This window comes from Acomys minous (assembly GCF_964271855.1).
Source record: "Acomys minous genome assembly, chromosome: 5".
In the NCBI taxonomy this organism is placed as follows: Eukaryota; Metazoa; Chordata; class Mammalia; order Rodentia; family Muridae; genus Acomys; species Acomys minous.
The window spans coordinates 93,972,860-94,000,199 of record NC_140494.1 but is presented as its reverse complement, the minus strand read 5'-3'; the positions used below and the strand labels follow the sequence as shown (position 1 = coordinate 94,000,199).

The window sequence follows — 27,340 nt, the reverse complement described above, 5'->3', positions numbered from 1 at the left end:
CACATTCCTCTATGCAGTTGGCCACATGCACTCTTACTGGTGCAGAAACAGCAAGAAATAATGAGCTGAGTGGAGCCTGTTCTTAAAATACTGAGCTCCTTTTTAAAAAGTTTTGACAGTGACATTTGAAGATATGTTCTTGGTTTTATGGATACCTCATAGACTGTAGCCCTTAAGAGGAAATTTCAATGTCATCTACAGACTCAGCTGCTTTCCTGAGGCCAAGGAAAATGAAAAATCCACATTTATAAGATTTATATTGTCAAATGCAAATCTCTCTTTCTATTTTTCCTGAGCACAATGGCACATACTTTTTATCCCAGCATTTGGGATGCAGAAACAGGCAGATCTCTATGAGTTCAATGCCAACCAGGTCTATATAGTTAGTTCCCAACAGACAAGGCTACTTCACTATATAGAGAGACCCTGCCTCAAATATAGCAAACAAATAAACAACTTTATTTTAAATAATATACTTTAATAATAAATTAAATTTATTAGTTTTAAGCTAGGTAATGTATAGTAATTTTGTATATTTTTATTAAAAGATATATATTTATATATACATACATACACATACATACATACACAGGCTATATTTGAATGTATGAATATAGGTGCCCACAGAGTTCAGAAAAGGACACTAGATCCAGTAAAGCTGGAATTACAGGTGACTGAAAGCTACCAGATGTGAGTGATAGGAACTAAACTTGGATCTCTATAAGAGCAGTATGTGCTCTTAACTACTGATCCATCTCTTTGGTCTCCTCTAGTGACTTTAAAAAGAATTAGCCTGATGGACTAATCAATGAAGGTCTTAATGAAATAGAAGAGTAGTCTATGCCTACACTACTCAACAAGTATTTACTATATAAATGAGGAAAGCTGCTACTATTATAATCATATAATCGAGACGTTGAAACAGAATATGAGAATTATAAGCAGAACCTCCGATTTTAATAGGAAATTTAAGTCCAAAGGACACAAACAGCACATCTAAGGCTATAGAGCAGAAAGCTGATGGGAATGCGAAGACCAAACCTTGATTAATTTTAAAGCCAATTTGGTTTACTTCTTTTTTGGTCACTTCTTTTTTTTAGCATTGACTTATTTGAGCCATACTCAACATGCACGTGAATGCACGTTGGAGCATCTGGGTGGAAGGCAGGTCAACTCTGGAGAGTTGCTTCTCTCCTCCACTATGCAAACCCCAGGGATTGAACTTGGGCTGTTAAGTTTGGCAGTAGATACCTTTCCTCCTAAGTCATTTCACTGGGCCAAGAACTGACCCCTTAATAGAAAAAAATGATACCCTAGTCTCCTACTCAGTTTTATATTTTATCAAAAGCATTTATTACTCAGAGCACTGAGGAAATTAGAAGAATATTCTAATTACACAAACAAGGTGTGCAGCAACATGACAATGATTGGTTTCTGATCTTAAGAAATTAAACTGCTATCTATACCTTAAAAAATGAGAACACTAAAATTTTCAAATAAAAGCATTTAAACTTTCAACATTAGTATTAATAATTATTGAGAAAAATAGATTTAAGCCTAAAAAGAGCACTTAACATTTCTGTCTTTACACAATTAACCTTGACGACAAATCTATGAGGTAAAATACAGTCCTGTGGTCTCCATTTGATAAGACACAGCATAAAAAATATGCCCAAGATAGCACAAAACAAAAGTCAAGCTGATTGGCATCGGAGCTCATCTAATAATATTTTCTAAATATGCACATTTCATATAAAGCTAATAATCAGAATTTTTAAATAGGTAAAGCTTAAAATAGTTACAAAATAGCTAACAAATTTCATGTCTATAATACATTTTATATGTTTTTGTAACAGTTTTATAGAGAAACTATAACTACCAGCAACAAGACCCCTGCACAGCAAAGTAAAACCCACAGTGGCTCAGTGGATAAGAGCACTGCCTGCTCTTCCAAAGGTCCTAAGTTCAATTCCCAGCAACCACATGACCACATAGTAGCTCACAGACATCTGTAATGTGATGTGATGGCCTCTTCTGGCCTGCAGGTGTACATGCAGGCAGAACATTGTATAATAATAATAATAAATGAATCTTTAAAAGAAAAATCCACAGGGTACAGATAAAGATTATAATTTTAAGACATTTCAAAAACTAGTCTATATAGTTTTAGTTAGTTAGGTTGTTTGTTCGTTTGTTATGTTTTGTTTTTTGTTTTTCGAGACAGAGTTTCTCTGTGTAGCCTTGGCTGTCTTAGACTCACTTTGTAGACCAGGCTGGCCTCGAACTCACAGTGATCTACCTGCCTCTGCCTCCCAAGTGATGGGATTAAAGGCATGTGCCACCACGCCCAGCTACTCTATGTAGTTTTAAAAGATAAGGTCATATAAATATCAGTGTAAGGTCATTAGATGCTATTTTGATGAAGCAGCCAAGTGGTTAAAAGCTGGAAACTGCTAATAGAAGCCACTGTCAAGTCTCAAACTGTTGAAACATATATGGAAAAGATAAATGAGACAGCTTCTAATTCTACTGGTCTGTCTGTCATCAGCACACTATAATAACTAATTTTTTTATAGAAAGAATTGATCAAGCTGAGAAAATTCGAATGGAAAATGTGAATCAGTATTTCAAACAGAATTAAGGCAGATCAATAGTTCTGATCACCTGGAAAGTGGTCCTCAAGCCTGAAACTCCCCATTCTGGCTCTAGCCAGCTCAGAGGAGGGGAAGAAAAGTCAGCATGGTACAACCAGATGTAGGAGTCAAGGCTACCACCATCATCACCCATATCTTTCAACCACTGCAAACAACATTTCTGATGATGTCTCTGGGCACATTTTGTAATCAGCAACACTAAGGGAGCATATACAAAATGTTCTTTGAGCTTTTTCACATCCAGTTTTTTTGTGGCTTACCTGAAATCCATGCTTGCCTCTCCACCATGTACTTAACACTTTGGGAGGCATGTCAATAACAGAAACGATGTCTCCCACCTACGAGAATTAAAATTTTAGGTAAAACATTTTTGCATAAATTTTAAACCAATTCTTACATCTATAATTAAGATATGAATTGTATAAAAGATCAAAGCACTATTGTATACTTTAATAAATTCTGGGAAAACATATTGACTTTTAAAAATAATTTTAATAAGCCGGGTGCAGCAGCACACTCCTGCAATCCCAGCACTCAAGGAGGCAGAGGTAGGCAGATCTCTGCGAGTTCAAGGCCAGCCTGGTCTACGAAGCAAGGCCAGGACATCCAGAGCTACACAAAGAAACCCTGCCTCGAAATAACAACAACAACAACAACAATTATTGTTATTATAATTTTTAATTACTATTATTTTTTTATTTTAATAGTCTTACCTTTTACTAAAGGGTATTATACTGAAAGCTAAATAGCACAAAACTGACCAGCTAACACATATACAGTAACTTCAAAACACTATATTTGAACGGAATATTTTTTTAAATATTTATTTACTTTTCTGCATATGAGTGTGTTGCATGTATGAAAACCCTGTGTGTATCAATCAGGTACCTAGAGAGATCAGAAGAAGACACTAGATCCCCTGGAACTGGAACTCTGGATGTTCTTAACTGTCTATGGGATCTGAAAACTGAACTGGACCTTGTAAAAGCAACGTGTGTTCTTGGCTGCTGTGTCACCTCTCTAGCCCAAGTATAACATACTTTTAAAGCCAGGTATCACTCCATCACCATCACTTCTGTTACAACAGCTGCCAACCCAGGTGCTTTTGCTTTACCACGTGCAGTGTAAACTTTGTATGATTTTCTTTTATGATGCTGGTGAACACTGACAGCCATGTGATCAGAGGCAAGGAACATATACTCTAATTCTAGAGAGTAAAGCCAAGAGACTTGGGTTATGTATATCAATTCATTTCCAAGTCAACTGTACTTTCATTTTACTGAGACATCAGTTAAGGAGCTTTTGAACTTTATTCCTGCTGTTACCAAAGCCATCTTTAAAAAATGCTTTAAAAAATAGCATTAAATGCACACATTTAGAGGAGAATCTTTATTATTTTTAATACTTTTATTTCATTACATGTGTATAAAACAAACTACACACAGCAGGGAGAACCATGTGACAATCATGAGAATAACGAGTTCTATATATGTTACATTCATAGTGACTTGGCCATCTGCATTCGTCTCGTTTGAAGTAAGCGTCTTTCCTGTCTTGTTGGGTCTAGATTTCCGAATGAGATTCAGTATCTATCCTATCTCAACTCAAATAGCTTACCTTCTTTATCTTGATCTAAAATGAGAATCTTTAAATACTGATTACCATGTGCATACAAGCACAACACAAAGTACCTGACCATATCTTATTTAATCACATAGGAAGAAGCTTGAGATGAGATCATAGTAAACGTAAAGCCTGATAACGTCAATATTTGTGGATGATACTTATCGCCACTAAAGAATAAGATTTCTTCAGTGTGAAAGGTAAATGTCTAAGTTTATAGAAATGAACAAAATCATAAACACAGAAATTTTCAATTATATATTTAAGAGAACCTATATTCTTTATTTAAAAAAATACACATATGGGCAGGACTGATTGGACTTAACCTGTTACTGCAAAAGGAAAGTGTTAGGGAAGAGCTGAGGAGGGGGTAAAGGAAAGAAATGGAGGCGGACAAGATCATAATTATTTGTATACATGTATGAAATTCTCAGAGAATCTTTAAAATAAATAAAAATCTTTTAAACAATAATAAACTTCAAAAAATATTTATTAAGTATTGAAATGATGATGTATGAAATGATCATGGCTTTTTATTTTTATCATTATGCTTAATGATATAACTTGTAATGAAACATCCAAAATTAATTTTATCTATCTATCTATCTACCCACCTATCTATCTATATATTTATTGAAAGAAGGTCCACTAATTAGCCCTAAATGTAGAATTCATTACTTATTTGTTTATTTTATTGGGAGAAAGTCTCACTAAGTAGCTCTAAATGTAGAATTCACTGCATCGACAGTCTGGCCTCAAACTCAGAGACCTGCCGTCTGCCTCCTAAGTGCTGGGACCAAAGGCATGTGCCACAATGCCTGGCATAAAAATTAATTTCTTAACAGAGATTTATCTTATGACAAAGTATTATTTTTCTGACAGATAAATTCCAAAGTAAAAATCAAAATAAAGAAAGAGAAATGCTGATGGCTAGCAGGGCTAAGAACACAAGAGCACTGTTACTACTACAGCTCGTGTTCAGGAATCTGTCTTTTTGTTTACACTAATTTCTTGGATTACAAATACCAAATCTTCAAAGTTGTGTTGGTTAAGAGTCATGGCATATTTAATATGAGAACAGTTGTTATTCTATGCTATAAAACTGTTACCCTGTTCTTCTTGTATTGCACAATCAGCACACATTTTCTGATTACTTATTATACACCAAGAACTATCATAAATATAGAGAATTAAAATGAAAATCACACAGATATGTTTCATCCCTCAGCATGATCAAACTTTGCATTCTCATGGTAACATCTTGAGTTAGATGTTCTGTTTCTTTTTTTCAATTTTTATTAGCTCATATTTGCTGTACAAAATAACATGTTTCATTAAATATTTTACATGTATACTCTGTCTTCTGGTCATATTCCTCTTACACTACCATCTCTTACCCTATCCCCAACTGGTTCCCTTCCCTCCACTTTTGTATTTGATAGATGATGGGCAGACATTTAATTCTAGATTCCATATATGAAAGAAAATATGTGAGATATTCCTCTTTCTAAGTCTGGCTTATTTCACTTAAAATGTTGGTTTCCAGTTCCCTCCATTAACCTGAAAATGACATAATATTGTTCTTCATAGCTGAATACAGCTGAATTGTGCACATATAAATTTTCCTTCTCCATTCATCTGCTGATGGATAGATAGACTGATTCCATAACTTGGTTACTGTGACTGAAGTTGCAATAAGTGGATATTATATTACATAAAAAACTGTTAGCATATATGTAGTCTCATTATCGGTCAATATGTATTTTCAGAGGAAAAAAATTAACCTTATCCTTTTGCATATGATAGCAAGAAATACTCATTTTACTCTTAAGTTTCTCCTTTTATCACTCAGCTTCCCAATAAACCCTAGACATTGTGCTTGCTGAGAGGGACAAGAAGACAGCCATGACTGTATGTCAGTGATATGATGAGAGCCACTCTGAACTGCATCCGACCCTCCTTTGGAGTATCTGATTCCATGGAGATAGACCAAGGATGACTTCCTTGGGAGGCACTGACACTGAAAACTGAAGAATGATTATATTCAATTAGTTAAACAAAATTAGAAAGTCTTCTAAGCTGAAAGATAAAAAACCCAAAAAAATCTTGTGACTTTATTTTTTTTATTAAGTGAATTATTAAAACAGCTGGAGACAAGCTATAAACGCAGCAAGGGCCAGAGAGCAATGAGCACTCTCTGGTTATTTACCTCCAAGGTCAGCTCGTCAGGAGCCCGAGCAGTGTACCGCTTGATCACATGGGCAGCACCAACAGCAGGAGTGTTGATAGATGACTCCTCGTGAACTAGAAGATGGTTTCCCTTATTGTCAATCTACAATAAAAGCCAAGTACCAGAGAATGTTCAAAGACACAGGACTTATCTATCCATAAATGAAAATTCAATTTAGAGAGATAAGTACCAAAAGTTTTTAAAAAAGAAAACAAAAACCAAAAAAACTGCCATTTATGGGGGCGTAGCAAGACAGCTCAGCAGATAAACACACTTGCCAAAAAGCCTGATCAGGTTATGTTTGATCCCTTCGGGCCCACATGGTGGAAAAGAGAAGCAACCTCTGTAAGTCTACTTTCCACAGAGGCTCTGTGGCATGTGTATGCCCCATCCCAAAATGTAACAAAATCCTTAAAACCCTATCACGTACTAGGTAGCTAATATAAGGCAGTACATGTACTGTGCATGTAATGTATAAATTTAATTTAATTCTTATAATGCCAAAATACACTATCATTACCTTCATTTGAAGGTGAAAATGAAAAACTGGAGAAAGTTATGTAATTAAACTGTTTTTCTAAGATCATTCAACCAATAATGTCAAAGTCATGCTTTTAGTGCAAACAAGCTGGCTCCCTCTTATCCTTCCTTGTAGTGTCTCAATTTTTACTGGGAGAAACTAATTTATATAACAATTAAAATTTTAATTTAATAATTAATAATTAATTTTTTAATTAAAGAGAAAGATTTAATACCAAAATATCAGATGTGATGCTGGAGAGATGGCTCAGTATTTAGGAGCACTGGCTGTTCATGCTGTGTGTAACGTTAGGTCCAGGGCATCTGAAGCCCTCTTCTGGCCATTTCGGGCACCAGGCACATAAAGAGCACACAAACATACATGCCAGCAAAACACCCATACACATTCAAATGAAAAAAACATCAGTCACTAATACTCCTAGAACATACTTTGCTTTTTTATTTGTGAAACTCATCCACTATCAAATTACTAGCAAATTCCTTAAGTAAATAACTTTAGAATAAATTTCAGAGATGATCCGACAGATACCTCCATCCAGGTGAGTGCCGGCCCGCAGTTGATCTTGTTACCGGCGATAGTTGAAAGGCGTGACAGGTAAGCTGTGAGCATCTGAGTCACCGACTGAAAAGAGAGACTCGCGGTAACAGGGGGCAAGCAGCTCTGCTTCAGACAATCATGCAAACTGACAATTATGAAAGAAAAACACTGCAGATCTTCAGGCCTGTAAGAATTACACCGGTAGGCGTGGTAGCACACCTTTAACCCCATTGACACAATGGCACTTTACGGAGTAATTCAGCCACTGTCTAATATGGGATTCTTTTTTTTTTTTTTTTTTTTTTTTTTTTTTTTAAGCTTTTAACACCTCATTCATCATCAAGGGCCATATTCCATAGCTTCTAATTTTATGACTTTCTTTTTGTATTTCGTATTGAAAACACAAAAGGAGTTTATTAAAAGCTACATCTGTGGATTTTCTGCCAAACTTTCTCCATACTCCTGGGATCCTACACCACAGTATAGCTCGGTGTTCTGGGAGACGACGATCTGCGGCAGAACCAAGTCTTTCCCGCCTGCTCACCCTCTCCCTCCTGACCACAGGCAACGTGAACAGACAAGCTCCTGCTCCTGACACTACCACGCTTTCCTTCCTGATGGCTGACATTTCCCGCCAAGTAGACCGAATCTCTCTGGAAATGTAAGGCAAAATAGTTCCTTTCTTCAGAAGTTGGGGTTGTTGTTTAATGTGTTTTTTTGTTTTGTTTTGTTTTTTGGGGGAGGGTAAGTGGTGTGGTTGTTTTTGTTGTTTTGGTCAGGAAAGAGAACAGAGTCACAGATTTGTACCAAAAGTGGAGTTCTTGCTATGCTAAATCTGATCTTCCGGGATTTTTTTAAAGACTTTGGAACAGGTTCTAAGAGGAATGTGGTTTAATGGGAGGATACAAGGGATGGGATAACAACTGAGATGTAATATGAATAAACTAATAAAATACATATTTTAAAAAAGAGTTTGGAAATTTGGGGGAGGAAAGTCTCAGAATGCCAAAGCAGAGCTGACCTAGCCACTCTGGTAGGAGTCTGAAGGTCAGCATGTGGAGGACAATGTAGAACGGGCAGGGCTAGCCCAGGAGGACTCACAGAGGAGTCTAGGAGAACTGGACGAGAGGCCATTCAGGGTATACTCCTTCAAAGAGTCCAGATATGCTCTACCCGTGTCTCCAGCACTAGAGGCTGAGTTCAAAGGCAATGGCCTTTTTGATGGCAGGGGAAATATCAGGCAAGCCAACATTTGAGGCTGTGCTGGAATTATTGCTCATTCAGATCTACAACGTCAGACAGTAATAGGTAGAACACAAAGAAACTGAATAATGTAGACACCCAATGAAAGCTGTGTGAGCAAGCTTAAAGCTGTTTAAAAAGGAAAAGGTGAGTATAAACAGCAACGATCTATAACTGATGAGGGAGATACCACCATTAAAGAGAAACCTTCTATTCCCACACAATAGGAAAGTATACTGAGGGCAAGATCCTACGCACCAAAGGTACTGTAACTGTGAACATGCTAATTTATTAGAAAGTAAAGAGCCTAAGCGCGAAACACCAGTGGAGTTTCTGACTCACGGAAAGCAACTGACTAGAAAGTGCTTCCCCAGATGAGCACACAGAAGCTGCTAAACTGTGCTGCTCAACATGCATAAACCAATCTCCAACCAACCAGGAACCTTCCTCCTTGGTGGCTAACTTTCATAGCACTGGAAAGTGCTATGCAAGCTTGAGGTAGAGTGTGAGATTAATGGAGAAAAGATATTACTGGTCTTACTCAGAGCTGGGCTTTGCATGTTACAATACCTACACGCCAGGTAAGAAGCGCCCACTTGTCCAATAGGGATAAAACTGATATGGGATAACTAAGCACTTTCCAATTGGATTTGATGTCTTCTCCACGGGAGGAATTTGATGTCTGGTAGAGCAATTCTGTATCAAAAGTTCACATATGGCTTCTATAGTCATAGGCCCTAAGACAGAGTGTGTTATAGTTATCTTGCCAAACGGCCATGATATCTGTCAAACTGCCTATGTGAACATCCATAGGTGGGAGGCACTGCTCTCTCTCATCATTGCTTACAGAAGCTTTGCAGGGGCCAGTGGGCAGCAGTCAATGCAGACAGTGTCTAAGTGTTAAGAAGAAGCATCAGATTGTTCAGCACTCAGGGAGACATTTTCATCAAGTCCTCCTACCCGATGCCCTTGAAGAGTCAGAGAAAGGCTTGGAAGGGGAAACAGACAGTTTATGTGCTAGAGGAGAGGGAGAAGGGCTATGAAATACTGTCTTCTAGATATGAAATGGCTATTGCACTCATCACACTAGCTATGGTCACTTGCACAAGACCCACACAAAATCAACCCACCCAAAACTGCAGCATAGATCAGGAGACAATGTCCAGGCCCGACTCTTTACTGAGGAATAGCTGGCCGATAGTAGACTTAGGGGCACAGGGAGAACCACTCTGCCTGGAGGATGTGGCCACTGGTAGGTTTCCAGTGCTACAGTGAGTGGCCACATACCCACACACACACAGGCAGCACTAAGTGGACTTAGTGGGCTGTCAAAAGAAGACATGGAGGGGATTATTTTGGAGGCTATAAGGAAGGTAGAAGGGGAAATAAAGCCTATGTATTTATTCTACTGTATACATGTATGAAATTCTCAAAGAAGTTTTTAAATTTTTACATAACACCACCGAAAAGAAAACTACAACCAAGAGAGCCAAGTTCCACCTGAAGAGGCAGCAGAACATGTCAAGAGTCGTCTACATGGTGCTAATTTTTCAGGCATGAATGATGAAAGATTGAAGAATTTACAGTATGGCTCCACCGTTCCTAAGAGTCATGAAGCCAAATGAGTGGCAGGGTCAGACTGCCTGAAGAGGCACCAAGAGGTCATTGTGTGAGGCTATGAAAGTGACATGTGAGCTGCAATATATGTTGAGAAGCCAGAACCATGGGATGTCCACTTAAGAAAGCTGCATTCATGAAGCAAAGCCAGGTCAAGAGAAACGAGATGCCTGCTGTAGGCAGAAGAGCTGGAGGGGTGGCCCTGCCTAAGTCCTTTATAACTAAGGCGATCCCATTACCAGTCTCAGGTGCCAGACACTGAGCTTTTGGGATTTCCCTGCAGGTTTTGTTCTTTCTTTAGTCAAGTCTTTCTTTGCTCTGTCCCATTCCTCCTGGGAGCTACTCTGTGACATTATTTTTTGGAATTATGTCAATTCAAGTTTTAATTATACAGGGCATCACACTTAAGAGAATGCCCTGAGTTTCAGAAAAACAAAAACTGGGCTTTTGAAAAATATTGGTACTGTGAAAGGCTATAGGAACTTCTGAAGATGGACCAAATGCATTTTGCACTGAGAGATGACTGTAAAACTATGGGGCCAAGAACAGAGTGTCGTTGGCTTGAATGTAAACTATCTCCCACTGTCTAATGTGTTTCAAAACTTGATTCACAGAAGGTGGTGAGGTCTGGAAAGGCTGTGAACCCTTCAGGAAGTGCTGCCTTGATGAACAAAACAGGTCACTGGGGACGGGCCTAGAGGCTTCTTCATAGCCCAGATCTACTTCCTGTTCACCCTTTGATGCAATGTGACAGGCTGGCCTCCTGTTCCTGCCACCATGATTTCTCCGCCTTGCTGCCATGTCTCCTTGACATGACATACTGAGTGTCTCTGATAGAGGAAGCCTAAGTAAACCCTTTCTTCCTTAGGTGGCTTCAGTTAGGGTATTCTGTCACACCAACAGAAGAGTAACTGATGCGTGAGGCTTTTCACTCAGTGATAAGGTAGTGTGTAATGGACCCGTTGAAACTGAAGACATGGCTTTCTTTAGCTCTAAGAAGTTTATTATATCAATTTGTAATCATTCCCTTATACCCTATCTCCTCCTATAATTCCTATGAGTAAGGACTGCTCTGTACCTACTGTCTACAGTTCCAGATACCCTCTCACAACTTCTCTTGACTTCCTGCCCCTTTCAGGGCCTATGAGGTTATGATGTGGTGGCCCAGATCACTAATTTTCCGTAGCCGTCTCCTTTATGTATGCAGTCCAGTTATTCAAGTCTGCTATTATTAATGTACATGGTGTTTTATTTCTAAGATCTGATTATTTTATTTTACAAAAATAAGCTCTTGTTTCTTGGGCTTCTTCTCCCTTAGGAGGAAATAATCTTACTTCTAAAGGCCTTCTGCAGTGTCCTCAGTTATTTGTTTACTCAGTTTTTATGTGTAAGATTTCTACTTACCCTGTTCTACAGTCATCCTATACAAGGTTTATGGCTATTTTTCATTTTCCCATAAAATGTATCTCATTTACTTTCAAATATTACTCCTGCTTTTTAAAATTCTAATTGTACTTTCTATTATGGGCATGATAAAGAATTTCTTCTCTATACAAATGGTTAAAATTATTTTATGTTTTTAGAAATGAAGTGAAATGAGTACCGGGCACAGCCTGCCATCAAAACAAGCCCAACCGCACTGCTTCCGCATACACTGCACTCCTAATGAACTCTTTTCATGGCTTTGGCTTTCACATTTTCATATTCCTTAGAAGAATCTGCTAATACATATTGGCTATGTACATTATCATTATAAGGCTTCCCACTCTTATATAATATTCACTGACACTTGTTTATTTATGAACATCTTAGCAGTCTCTCTTCTGAAATAAGCAATCCCAGGAATGATCATAGGTGCTCTTCTGTTCCACACAGACCAAAACTTTGGCTAATTCATGTCTTATTATTTCCTCAGGGTTCTAAACGATTACCTCAGGACTGTCCTTCAGGATGTCAGACCGGGGAAGCTCTGAGAGCTGGGAGAATCGTCGGTCATAAATGCAGAGATGAAGATGTTTATCAAGTACCCGAAAATCTTCGTAACTTCTTTTAACAATCCAACTTTTGCCCTGTGAGTCAAGAACAAAATTCCAGTAAGTTTGTTTTTCTTCAAAATGCTTAAGAATCATGCCTTTACTTTCTAATGGTATCTTATTCATAAAGTTGTATATTTCCTAAATAGGAGTTTCTATTAACTTAAAGATAAGTAGTTCAGCTCCAAACACTCCAGTAAATTATATAATGAAGGATCAATATTTTAAAAATAAGATGGAACTCTATTTATCCTCTCCTTACTATTTTCCAAAGTTTACTGCTACTCATTAAAAATAACTGCTAAATAGTAAGATAGTATGCAACTCTAAATCTATAGAAAGGAGCACTGAATGACTTTAAGCAATAGACTATTTCCTGAAGTCAAATAAAAATAAAAATAATGTATTGATTAGTTAGTATGGTAGAAAAAGCAGGAGTTCCTTGAAGGAGAAAAGAAGAGAGGAGAGGAGAGGAGAGGAGAGGAGAGGAGAAAAAAAGAGGGAAGGGAGGGGAAGGGAAGGGGAGGGGAGGGGAGGGGAGAAAGAAAAGAAAAGAATGGAACCAGGAAGCAGGCATTTGGGAGAGTCAGTTTCCATATATGCCCATATAGGCTGTCAGTATCTCACCTCCAATGTAGAAAGATAAACTGGCCACATCTCTCCAGCAGTTCCCTTTCCCACTCCTCCTTTCTCACCCAACCCTAGCAATTCTCATTAATGCCTAATATTTTGAAGCATCCAATCAGAATGTATACAGTCATTTTATATATATATATATATTAATCTTAAATATCTAGAGCTCTAGACTTTTGGATAACAATGTGCTAGAAGCCAGCTGGCAAAATAAACTGCTTCCTGATAAGAACAGCCTTAGGGCTCCAGTTTCTTGGACTAGAAACCCTGCTACATTATCACCAACACCTTGTATGACTAACACTAGAAAATAAACTAAAAATCAAAACTACTAAATTACACTTCTGATGAGACATTAAATTCAAAGAGAAAAAGAGCTCAACTTAATTGCAGAATAATAATAATAATCTGATTTAAACTGGGCAGTAGCCCAAAATAAACAATTCCCAAAAGAAGTTATACAAAGAACAGGTACATGAAAAAATTATCAGTATCATTACTTAGAAGTAAAATGCAAATTAAATTTACAAAGAGGCATCACCACACTCAGGTTAGAATGCATATCACACTAAGCAGGCTAAAGGTGACAAATACTAAAGAAGACATGAGGAAAGGTAACCTTTACATGCTAGTGGTAGGAGTCTAAATTAGTCTGGCTATTATGGAAAAAGAATGGAAGTTCCTCAATTTAAAATAATTATTATAAGATCAAGCAACCCCAATACTGGGCATATATCTTAAGTAATTTATATCAATATGTCAAAGAAATACCTATATTCCTCTTTAAAGACCAACTTAAGAAAACAACCTGAATAATAGAGTATTATTCCATTATATATTCCATTATAATACACACACACACACACACACACACACACACACACACACACACACACAGTATTTAACTTCAAAAGAAAAGGCAAGTGTAACAAGGATGCTATAGACACTCAATAGCAGTTACCAGAGGCTGAATATTAGCATATGGAAAGGAAAGTACAGGAGGTACTGGTAAACCGTGTAGAGCTGTAGTTAGACAGGAGGACTAAATGGTAAGTACTAAAGGTGGAAAACATAAACTAAGAATGAAATTATGAAAATATGGTCAATCTGGTACCCTTGGGATGCTATGCAGGTATGTAAACCATATCTTTAAGAAGAACTTCAAAACACACTTTGGGGCTGGAGAATGGCTCAGAGGTTAAGAGCACTGACTGCTCTTCTGGAGGTTCTGAGTTTAATTCCCAGAAACTACATGGCGGCTCACAGTCTTCTATGTGATCTGATGCCCTCTTCTGGCCTGCAGATGTACATGCAGGCAGAGCACGATATACATAATAAATAAATAAATCTTTAAAAACACACATACAAACACACATACTTTGAGCTTTGTAATTGATCAGCCAATCTTAAGTTCCATTTTGGTGTAATATTACCAAGCACCACAAAAGTAAAAATCCCCACAAAAATCATCTTTTTTTAAGGTTAAATACTATTCCTTTGTGTGTATAATGGACATTGTATGTACACACACACATACGCATGCGCGCGCACACACACACACACACACACACAATTTTTAAAGACAGAAATGCTGGGGGGGGGGTAGTGGCAAGATAGCTCAACAGTTAATAGAACTGGCTCCTCTTCCAGAGGACCTTGATTCAATTCCTAGCACCCATGTAACAGCTCGTAACTGTCTCTCTAGTTCTAAAGGATCTCTTACATATGTTCTCTTACATATGCACACACACAGGTAAAAACAACCACACATATAAAATAAATACAATTTTTAAAAATGCAAGGTGAAAACAGATTAATCTTCCATTCAGCTGGAGACTTTACCAATCTCTGTATCCCAGTCGACAAATCTAGCCAGTAGCAGACTCAGTCACCAGAATAGATTACTTACAGATAGACTACATGCACTTCTCAGATTCACTGAACACTTAGTGCGCATTCTGGGATATAAAACATACTATATCAAATTTAAAAGGATAGGGACCATATAATGTTTGTTCTCAGGGCATTAGGAACACATGTCTAGGGGCTGGAGAGATGGCTCAGAGGTTAAGAGCACTGCCTGCTCTTCCAAAGGTTCTGAGTTCAATTCCCAGCAACCACATGATGGCTCACAACCATCTGTAATGAGATTTGGTGCCCTCTTCTGTTGTGCAGGTGTACATGCAGGCACAACACTCTATACATAATAAATAATAAATCTTTTTTTAAAAAAAGACATCTATAATGTCTACAACTGAAATCCAGAAGGCAAGACAAAACCAATTCTTTGAAAACATCAATTAAGACTGATGAGCTTCTAGTCAGTTTAGCTGAAAAGGAGAGGTAGATAAGGAAAGAAAAGTAGATAAAGAAAGGAAACAAACTAATAATGTAAGAAGTAAATTAGGGACATATCACTAGATGACACACAATAGGGAAATATGCGCAACTCCAGATCCTGTCAAATTTACACATGAAGAAATATACACTGAGTAAGTGTACAGATATTTAAGCTACTGAATCAATAGTTAATATATTAAATGCCTCAGGTAGAAATCATAGGACATATCTAGAATCTGTTCTAGAAAACAAAAGAAGAGTGGGACACTGCCTAACTCAGTCTGAGAGGCCAACATTAGCATACTTGTAAAACTAGACAAAAGCTTGTTACCCAAAATATACAGAGAATTCCTAAAGCAGAAAAAGAACAGTCTATTTAAAAAGAAGGAAAAAAAACCATAACAGACCCCTCACCAAAAAGATACAGATAAGAAATAAAAGGCATCTGAGAAATTCCTTAACATGTACATCACTACAGAGCTGAACATTGAAGCATGGCCTTTATTGGGATGGCCGAAATCCAAAGCTCTAGCAATGTCCAACACAGACAAGGCATGGAGCAGCAGGGATTCTCCTCCACTGCTGGGAAGAATACAAAATGGTACACTCAATCTGGAAACAAAAGCTGGCATATATGCCTAAACATACTCTTACCGTGCAAACCAGCCTCATTCTTTTTGACTTTGAATTAAACATTTATGTCTACATAAATTCCTTCAAGAAAGTGTTCATAGTAAGTAACTTTACTCATAACTATCCAAACTTGCAAGCACCCAAGATGCCCTTCTGCAGTGGCAGGACAGAATGGGCCAGACACACAAAGGAACAGTAGTCAGTGCTGTAAAGAAATGAGCACTCAAGCCACAAAAGATGCAGGAAGCTCCTCAGGCACACATGCAGTGCCAATACTTAATCAATCCATGCAATTTCCTTCCAATTGTCTTTATGAGATTCAATGAATCATAACTTCTTACATTTTCAAAACACTTGTTTTATGTGTACAGGGGTTTTGCCTGCACCTCTGTCAATGCACAAGTATCTGGTACTATGCAAGCAAGAAGACAGCATCAGATTCCCTGTAACTGAAGTTACAGATGATCCACTGGGTACTGAGTACTGGGAACTGAATCAAGGCCCTTGAAAAACTACCCATGCTGCTAAGCACTGAAGGCCCTCGAAGGCACCAATTCATACCATAATTTTAAATACTAATTTACTTTCTGTGTGAGAAAATGTTTCCATCAGACAACCATCAGTTTTTATTTACTGAAAGGCTTTCATTTGCATTTGCAAAGTCAATGTGAATTGTTATTATGTCAAATATAAAGATATATAACTCCTCTGACACAGAGAAATTTTAAAGGCTCATTCGCAAATGAGGACATGTGAAGAAGGCCCAATTATGACATCCTGGGATGATAAAATTGTGGAAGCAAAAAATCAGTAGTTGTGAAGGGCTTTTAGAAGGAAAATACAAACTAGCACCTGAATTGTAGGGCAGTATTTGTATTTTTTTTTTGTAATACTACAATGATGGATATGTGTCATTAAATTTTCATCCAAGCCCATGCTATATAGAGTGCCCGAACAGAAAGGTTCTATGTATACACTATGGGCTTTAGGTGACAATATGTCACTATAGAGTCATCAGTTCTTAAATGCATGGTTATGGACTTCTTTCAACTGCCTTTTAAAAAGATCCTGTGCAAACGAAAGATGGCTCTCCTGTACAGTTTTTCATTTATGAAATCAGAACAGTACATAATGCATAATTTGAAAATCACCTGAATGTGTTCTCATTTACTGAGCAAAATGCTTAAACTAAGACCTTATGTTCTGAGCAGGGGTAAAACAAGAACTTTAAGGCTTTATTTTGTACATTTATAATCTTCCTGTTTCTGGTAAGCATAAATAAAATAATAATTTGAATACTTTAGTTTGGTGTTGTAAAGGTACAATACGAAATCAAAGCAAAACCTTTCATTATACTGCTAAGAATTTAATTTGCTACTAATTTTTACTCTTTACTGTCACTACCAAGTAACTGTTACCATTCAGTGATGCCAAAAATCAGTAATTCTAGACAGACCTGAGAATAAAAGAATATATCTGCTATCCTTTCTGAGAACAGTCATTGCCTATGTTTTTAGAATTCTTTTGTTAATCAGAAAAAAATGACAGTTGCTATCAATTATGAAATTCAGTAAAAAGAAAGAAATACAACCTGAGCCTTAGACTGGACTGTTCTCAGTAGAGAACCTGACTCAATTACTTAGCACCTGTGAGCAATGGTATACTCATCTATGAAATGGAATAATAACACCTCCACCTCATAGAAGCTGTACAAAAAAAAAAAGAAGAAGAAGAAGAAAGAAAAGAAAAGAAAGAAAGAAAAGTTTAAATCAGAAGGCTAGCAATCTGCCTACATATTTTGTTCACATACAGATGCTCTCCAAATGTCAATGCTCAATCCACTGTGGTAGTAATGGTATTTGCTAACTGGGCTGAGTTTAGAGGCGATACTTAATACAAGGAACGCATTTCCGCAGTGGAATGTCAAGCATGGGAACACCAGATATGGGATGATATTTCAAAGCAGGGAGACATTCCCTTGAAACCAGCTGTCTTCTCCACTACCATGACACAAAGGAACATTGAGATTACTGTACTATTTATACTTAATCTTCAGAAATAATAAACTAATCTGAATAAATTTTACAGGGAAAAGGTAGTTAGTATCTTTCAATAAAGATTATTAATGCCTGGGACTGAAAGATGGCTCAGCAGTTAAGAGTGCTTACTGCTCCTCCACCTGACTCAAGTTTGATTCCCAGCATGCACATCACACTTACAAACTTCTCGTAACTCCAGTCTCAGGAAATCCCATACCCCTTGGCTTCTGTGCACCTGCATGCACGTTATGTGCAGAAATTCATGTCAGCACACAAGTAGACACACAAATAAGCACATCAGAAAACATTATCAAAAGTTGACCACATACTTGGTCAAAAGCAAGTCTCAATATATACAAGAAAACAAGGGGGAAAAACTGTATTCTATCAGACCACCACAAGTTAAAGCTGGATATCAAGAAAAGAAACAACAGAAAGTCTACAAACTCATGGAAACTAAATAACTTCCTACTGAACTACTTCAGGGTCAGCGTGGAAATTTAAAAAAAAAAAGAAAGAATTCATAGAATTCAGTGAATATGAATGCACTATAACATACCCAAACTTACAGGACACAATGAAAGCAGGGCTAAGAGGAAAGTTCATATCACTAAGTGCCTTCATAAAGCAACTGGGGAGATCTCATATTAGCACACTGGAAAGCTCTAGAACAAAAAGAAGCAAACACATCCAAGAAAAGTAGATGGCACGAAATATTCAAACTCGGGGCTAAAATCAATAAAACAGACACAAAGAGAGCAATACAAAAAAAAATCCCAAACAATCATTAGGTCATATTTAAAAAACCTGTACTCTACAAAATTGGAAAATCTAAAAAAATGAACAATTTAGTCAACAGATACCACTTACCAAAGTTAAATCAAGATCAGATAAAGAAGTCAAAGAAAACTATAACCCCTAAGAAAACAGAGGCAGTCATTAAAAGTCTCCCAAAACAAGTCCACAATACTAGCAGATTTACAAAGAAGACCTAATACCAATACTCCTCAAATTATTCCACAAAATAGAAACAGAAGGAACACTGCCAAACTCATTTCGTGAGGTCATAGTCATCCTGATACCCAAACCACACGAAGATTCAACAAAGAAATAATTACAGACCAACTTCCCTCATGAACATGGATGCAAAAATACTAAATAAAATACTTGCAATCTGAACCCAAGGACACATCAAAAAGATTATCCACCATGGTCAAGGAAGGAGGCTTCATCCCAGAGATGCAGGGATGGTTCAACATACAAAAATCTGTCAGTGTAATCCACCATATAACCAAACTGAAAGAAAACAAAAAATAAAAAACACGATTATCTCATTAGATACTCAAAAAGCCTTTCACAAAACCCAACATATCTTCATGATAAAAGTCTTAGAGAGACCAGGAATACAAGGAACATATTTAAAGATAGTAAAGATAATTTATAGCAAGCCGATAGCCAGCATTAAATTAAATTGTGAGAAACTCAAAGTAATTCCACTAAAATCAGGAACAAGACAAGGCTGTCTTCTCTCTCTGTATATTACTTCAATACAGTGCTCGAAGTTCTAGCTAGAGCAGTAAGACAACTAGAGGAGATCAAAGGGATACAAATTGGAAAGAAAAAAGTCAAACTACTGCTATTTGCAGATAATATGATAGTATATATATATAAGCAACCCAAAAAATGTTAATAGAGAACTCCTACAACTGATAAATACCTTCACAAAGTGGCTGAACACAAGATGAACTAAAAAAATCAGCCCTCCTATATACAAATGACAAACAGGTTCTTCGTATGGCATGAATGAAGATTTACAGAGCAGAGAACCAGCCCTAACTGTTCTGTGCATCTCCTATAATTTTAGGACTGTATAATGCCTATATGTTTTCAGAACAAAAGAATCAGAAACTGACACTGGAGCAGACCTGAAAGGATTCATTTTTTTCAGCATGCTGGACGCTGACATCCTGCATCTTTCATGTACCAGCCCCAAATGATTCATTTGCTGTTCCTCATCAGAACAGAACAGCTCTAAAGAAAGCTTCCGCTCCAAACTGTCTGCGATCAGACTGTCGCACACAGGACTTCTATGTATCTTAGAATTTCTCAACATTTAGAAATTGGACCACAAATGCTATTCCTAGCTTGTTTAACCATTTTCTCCAATTTGATTTGGGCCCCTACAAAGGTATTATTTGCCCCAAATCAGCCAGAAGAAACCTTAAGAGAATGGTACTCCATTTCCCTATTGGGGGGTTGGGTAGGTTTTTGGTTGCTCTCTTGGGCTATAGAGGCTTATTTTCATTGAGAGTTATTTATAAGTAATTATTGGTCTTATTCAGAGAGAAAACGAAGTTGGATGCTGGGATGTCTCTCTTTTCCTTTATCTTTCTTTCGTAGGTATGGAGATAAGGATTGAAAAGAAAGAAGGGGGACATAGAAATATATAGGGATGACAAAACAAAAAGTAGATTATTGAATCTACTCCTTAATTTAACTCACAAATAAGGTTATTTTTAATTCAATGGCATAGAATTCTGTATATTGACGCAAAATAAGTTTAATAATACATTGGTATAGAATTCAATTTAAGATTATTCTTCACACACATTATATATTTCTACTCTATTATGAGTTATTTTACCCATACCACCCAATTATAATACAAGGTTTACTTCCAATACTTTGAAAGTGCTATTGCAGGCTGTTTAGGAAAAGTAAGTTTCACAGGTTAATTGTTTCTTGATAAAATTGTGGTGATGTCAACTGCTAGTCTATATCAGAAAATACATCCTAGGTTTAACAGATAGATAGGATTCTATAGATAGATAAGGTAAAATAGTTAGATAAGGTCTTCAAAAGCTTCAAAGACATAAAGATGTTTTTATTATTTTAAAGAGTCTTTGACAACAAGACAGGTTAACATCTGGCAAAACCCAGCCTACCTCAAAGAAGATGATGAGCATCAAAGAACCTCCTTATGGAGATAGCTTCAAATGTGGCAAACCAACCATTGGGCAAAATATCATTTCTACCACAGACAGAATTCTGCTTAAAAATGGGCAAGCTTGGATGCAGGCAGAGTTTACAGCCAAACTCTGTCAAGACAGGGTAAGCAAGTCCTCAACAGTTCCTGCCTCAAATATGTCTGTCAGATATATTGGGCCAGAAGGCTAAGGATGAAGCTCAAACATTATAAAGAGTTTTGGGTGACTGTTCAGGCAGCAAACTGTCTCTGTCATTTTTTCATTTTGGAAGCTGCTAACCTGCACTTCTGGTTTACTCAGGTAATGAATTCTTATTCCTTCTCAAGTCTCTGATGGGGTTGAAAGCCAGATAGTTTAGTTTTACAATTAAGTTTAGTTGTTTAGGGATTAAGATGTTTTTAGGTCTAGATAGATGTTTTAAGTTGATAGAGATGAGATATGATATTGATTTTCATTCAGAATTTTAGACTCACCAAGATAGGAAAGATGTTCTTCAAGGTTGCCAAATTCAAATGGCCAAAACATTAATGTAATTCCTGATTGTTTTGTGGTTCTTCTTGCTGTATGTAGCTTATTGTACTTATATGTAATAATATAAATGTATATGTTAAAAAAAGAAAAATAATTTTAAAATGGCAAACAGGCTGAGAAAACATGGGGAAACAACACCATTCACAATAACCACAAATATTATAAAATATCTTGAGGTAACTCAAGGAAGCAAGTGAAAAACCTATATGATAAAAACTTCAAGGCTTTGAAGAAGGAAATTAAATAAGATCGCAGAAGAGGGAAAGATATCCATGCTCATGGATCAGTGGATTAACATAGTAAAAAATCTTACCAAAGGCTATCTAGAGCATCAAGGTAATCCGCATTAAAATCACAACGCAACTTTACAAAAACCCCAGGGTAGCTAAAACAATCATGAACAATAAAAGAATTTCTGGAGGTATCATCACCCCTGACTTCAAGCTGTACTACAGAGCTGTGGTAATAAAAAGCAAATAAAAATCCACATGGTATCAGCATAAAAACAGACAGGTTAAACAATGGAATCAAATTAAAGACCTAGAGGCAAATCAACACACCTATGGACACCTACATTTTGATTAAGAAGCCAATGGAACATTCAATGGAACAAAGAAAGCATCTTCAACAAATGGTGGTGATCTAACTGGGTGTCGGTATGTAGAAGAGTGCAGTAAAGCCACATTTGTCACTCTGCACAAAACTGAAACCCAAGTGGATCAAGACCTCAACTTAAAACTAGAGACACTGAACCTGATAAAAGGGAAAGTGGAGAATATCCTTGACTGCAGTGGCACAGGAGACAAGTCCCTAAATAAAACACCAATAACACAGGTGCTAAAAATCAACATTAAAAAATGCAACCAGGAGCGCATGTGGCACAGGCCTTTAATCCCAGCACTTAGACAGGCAAAGACAGGTGGATCTTTGTGAGTTTGAGGCCAGCCTGGTCTACAAAGTGAGTCCAGGATAGCCAAGGCTATACAGAGAAACTATGTCTCAAAAAACCATACATAGACACACACACACACACACACACACACACACACACACACACACACACACACACGGCCTCAGGAAACTGAAAAGTTTCTGTGAGGCAAAGGACACTGTCAATAGGACAAAATGGCAGCCCACAGAATGGGAAAAGATTTTCACCAACTCCACATCTGACAGAGGGCTAATATGCAAAATATATAAAGAACTCCAGAAACCAGACATCAGCATACTAAATTATCAGACTAAAATATAAATCTAAGTAGAGAATTCTCAACAGAGAATCTCAAATAGCTGAGAAACACTTAAAGAAATGTTCCGCATCTTTTGCCATCAGAGAAATGCAAATCAAAATGAGTTTGAGATTCGTTACACCTGTCAGAATGGCTAAGATCAAAAACACAAGTGACAACTCATGCTGGCAAAGACGTGGAGCAAAAGGAACACTCCTCCACTGCTGGTGGGAGTGCAAACTTATGCAGCCACTTCGCAAGTCAATATGGCGGATTCTCAGAAAGTTGAGAATTGATCTGCCTCAAGACCCAGCTATACTACTCCTGGCCATATACCCAAAAAACCCTCTCCATTCTAACATAAGGACACTTGCTCAACTATGTTCAGAGCAGCTGTATTCATAATAGCCAGAAACTGGAAACAGGTCAGATGTACCTCAACCAAGGAATGAATAAAGAAAATATGGTGCTTTTATACAATGGAGTATTATTAAGCTGTTAAAAACAATGACGTCATGAAAACTGTAGGCGAATAGGTGGAACTAAAACAACAACAACAAAAATATCCTGAGTGAGGTATCCCAAACACAGAAAGAGAAACATGGTACTCACTCATAAGTAGACATCAGCTATAAAGTAAAGGATCATCACGCTTCAATCCCCAGACCCAGAAAAGCTAAGTCACAAGGAGGGTTCAAGGGAGGACACAAGGCTCTCTCTGGGAAGAGGAAACAGAGTAGATTTCATGGTGGAATTGGGGCAGGTGGGGTTGGGAACAGGAGGGGCCAGGTCCAGGGGGGAAAATACTAGGAGAAAGTTACTGGAATTGAGGGTGGACAGGGCAAGATAGAAACCTAGTGCAATGGGAACTCCATGGAATCTGTGAGGGTGACCGTAGTGACGATTCCCAGGACCTGAGCTGGCCATCTTCTGTAACTAGGCAAGGTCTCAAGTGCAGGGATTGGGACACCAATCCAGCCACCTAAACTTCGATACAGTTGGTCCTGTCTGCAGAGTGTTCTGGAAACAAAGCCCAGTAGAATCATCAGAGAAAAGAGACATCATTCAGCAACTGGTAGGAGCAGATGTGAAGTCCCACAGCTAAACATCAGGCAGAGTTAGGGGAGTTCTGAGGAGGAGGAGGGTGAGGAAGGATCAGAGAAACCAGAGGGGTAAGGGACACACCAGAGCAGGGCCCACAGAATCGGCTGACCAGGACTCATGGGGAGGCTCACAGAGATCAGGGACCCTATGTAGGTCTGACCTACATCTCTACATATATATTATGTTGAGTAGCTTGGTGTTCTTGTGGGAATCCCAACAAAGGGGGAGAGAGCTGTCCATGTCTCTTTTGTCTACTTCCCCCTTATTAGGTGGCCGTGTCCAGCCTTGATGTGATGCTATGTGCCTGGTCTTATTGTAACTCGTTATGCTTATACAGTGTTTGGTAGATGTCCCTGGGAGGCCTGCTCTTTTCTATGTGGAGGGTGAGGGTGGATTTGGAGAAGGGAGGTAAGGAAAGATAATGGGTTAAGGGGAGAGAGGGGAAACTGCAGTTGGGAGATGTAATATATGAGAAAAGAATTAAAAACATGAAAATAAATAGAATTGTTAATGTCATCTACTTCAAAGCAATAGGATAATTAAATATTATCCTATTAATTAAATAATTAAATAGCAATTATCCTTCAACCGAGAAAACTATACTTTAGAAGAGATCAAAACAGGATTTTCATGAGTATATATTAGAATACCTGCGTTTAAATTTGTCACTTTAAAACTGATACTGATGCCGAGTGTGGTGGTGCACACTTTTAATCTCAGCACTCGGAGGCAGAGGCAGGTGGATCTCTGTGAGTTCAAGGCCAGCCTGGTCTACAAAGCAAGTCCAGGACAATCAAGGCTATACATAGAAACCCTGTCTCCAAAAAAAACCAAAAACCAAACCAAACCAAAACAAAACACAAAAAACAAAAAACCACAACTACCTATACTGACTTGCTAAAGAATATAACAGGGAGGAAAAAAAGAAAAAAAGCTTTTAATAGTAAATGCCACTGAAATTATACTCACAAATGCTTCATTGCATGTAGTGGAACTATCTATAATTAAAAATTTTGCTTACTGAATTTTGACCTTTTAAAAGTTACTCAATATTCAACATAGATGCCCTACCCACAGCAATATACAAGACACAAAGGAGACAGTATTTCTTCTTCCTGGGTAGCAGATGTGTTTGTTCACAAAGTAGATGGACAGAATGAAGAGGGTCGAGAAGGAAGATCTTAGGCATATATTAGTTACAAGAACTTTAGATGATGTTAATAATAAGAGGAAATGAGAACTCGGAGGATCAATGACCTTTTCCTACGGTTAATACTCAACAGACATATCAGCTAAATTAGATTTGTTTGACTGGTATCTGTTGTTTGTTATACTTGCTTTGAGTCCATGGTAGCCCATCTGACAATATTTTTGTATCATTAAAGTTACACTCTACCTACCTAAATGTGTACCCCGATGCCCCTCCATTGAGGGCTCTAGAATTTACCATGTGTGTGTTTGCATGTAGATGAGAAGGAGGTGGAGAAAACTATGCCCCACGATTTTGTTATGAAACTTTTCCTAGGAAGCCAACACACACACACACACACACACACACACACACACACACACACACACACACACACACATTCAACTGAGATGGAGATTCCACGACAGGCCAAAGTACAGACAATACCAAAGTCCAGCTTGGTGAAGCAATGAGTTTTATTGGGGTTACTTATAGGAGCAAAAATTACTCAAAGACGCTACATTACCAAGGCCCACCCCAGCATAGGTGACAGCTCACAAGGCTGGGAACCTGGAGTATACAGCACAGCCTATAGACTGCTCAACAGGTTGAAGAGTGTCCTTTCCAGAAGCATCAGTATGTCTAAACCCTCTTCCAGGCAGCTGGTCTGCTCTTCTTTACAGCGCTTGTTCTTCTGAGAGGTTTTTGTTTCCTTCTGCCAACCCCCATCCCTATCTCCATCTTAGGTCTGCACTGTCTGAGAGGGACTCTGGCTTTTATGGTTTACTCTGACAAAGAAAGAATATGCTCAGTTTCAGGGATTTCCTGAAGCTATTTTGAATTGATTACCTTTCTACTTAATGAGCTTCCCTCCAGGATAAAATGTTTCAATTTGGGGGGGTTCAGGGGGGTTCAGGGGGTGGGGGGATAGGGGGACTGTTCACAACACCTGCCTTCTAATGTCTTGGCAAGGAACTAGACTGCCAGTCACTTAAATATATTTCTGAAATTTATTTTAAACATTTGGGATATGCTTACAGTAAAAAATTATAACAGAAAACAATAGAGAAGTTACCAAAACAAACCAACCAATCATACTACACTTGGGATCAAATCTTGGTACCTCTTTAATTTTATTACACTGTGGAAAGTATTAACATGCTCAAGTCTAGTCAAGTACTAACATCTACCTCACAGAGCTGTTATAAGAATTAAATAACAGAGTATGTGTCCTGTGGCTATAAGCACATAATTCATAAAATGCCAAATGCATTTTGGTGCATTCTGTATGGAAGAAATATTTCTAGACTCTCATTTTTAAAGAAATAAAAACTGTAAAGGGCAGAACATTTAAAAGGTTTAAAGATTATACCCCAAAAAACTAGAGTCACAACCTACAGAAAAGAAAAAGACTCACTCATTTAATTTGTTAGCTTTTAAGCTAATAACAAGAGAAAATATAAGATGACAGATCAAGAATTTTAGATAAATAAAAAGAACTTGGGACTGGAAAGATAGTTCAGTGACTAGTACTGGCTGCTCTCGCAGAAGACCCTGGTTCTGATTCTTGGGCCCATGTCAGCATGCAACCATTTGTAACGCCAGCTCCTGGGAATTCAGTGCCCTCTTCTGATTTCCAAGGGCACCAGACATGTATGACTTTCACATATATACATGCAGGCAAAATACTCATACACATACAAAATTACTTAAGAATAACTTTAAGTATATATTGTTAAAGTATAGACGTTAGCAGAGTAATAAAATGTGTAAATGAATAGCTCCTGAAACATTGTATCAGTGTGGGTCTTTGTTTCCTGCCTTTGGCTAAAGTAAAATACTCTTTACAAAAAGCAATTTAAGCCAGAAAGGGCTTTTATTTTCACTCACAATCCAAGGTCACAGTCCATCCTAGCAGGGACAGTAAGGCAGCAGGAACTTAGAACAGCTAGCCACATTACATCCATAGTCAAGAGTAGAGAGAATGAATGCATGAAGCCTTTTATTTAACTTAGTTTTCCCACTCTTACACAGTCAGGGACCCAAAGAAAGGGGAAAGCCACAGTGGCCTCGATCTCCCCACATCAACTTACCTAATCAAGACAATTCTCAACAGAAATGCCCACAGCACAGCTTGACCTAGACAATCCTCCACTGAGACTCTTCCCTCAGCTAGTG

General features: G+C 37.8%; 1 protein-coding gene across 8 annotated transcripts in view; it reads right to left on the bottom strand.

Moving 5' to 3' along the window:
* Positions 1 to 27,340, bottom strand: part of ARHGAP32 (Rho GTPase activating protein 32) — a 234,682-nt gene that overhangs the window by 73,097 nt on the left and 134,245 nt on the right. For all 8 annotated transcript variants that reach the window (XM_084783262.1, XM_084783261.1, XM_084783263.1 and 5 more), the window contains 4 exons: positions 12,376 to 12,513; positions 7,577 to 7,669; positions 6,487 to 6,609; positions 2,915 to 2,992 (listed from right to left, as the gene is read on the bottom strand). In XM_084783262.1, the coding sequence (XP_084639388.1) occupies positions 2,915 to 2,992; positions 6,487 to 6,609; positions 7,577 to 7,669; positions 12,376 to 12,513 (432 nt within the window). The remainder of the gene's footprint in view (positions 1 to 2,914; positions 2,993 to 6,486; positions 6,610 to 7,576; positions 7,670 to 12,375; positions 12,514 to 27,340) is intronic.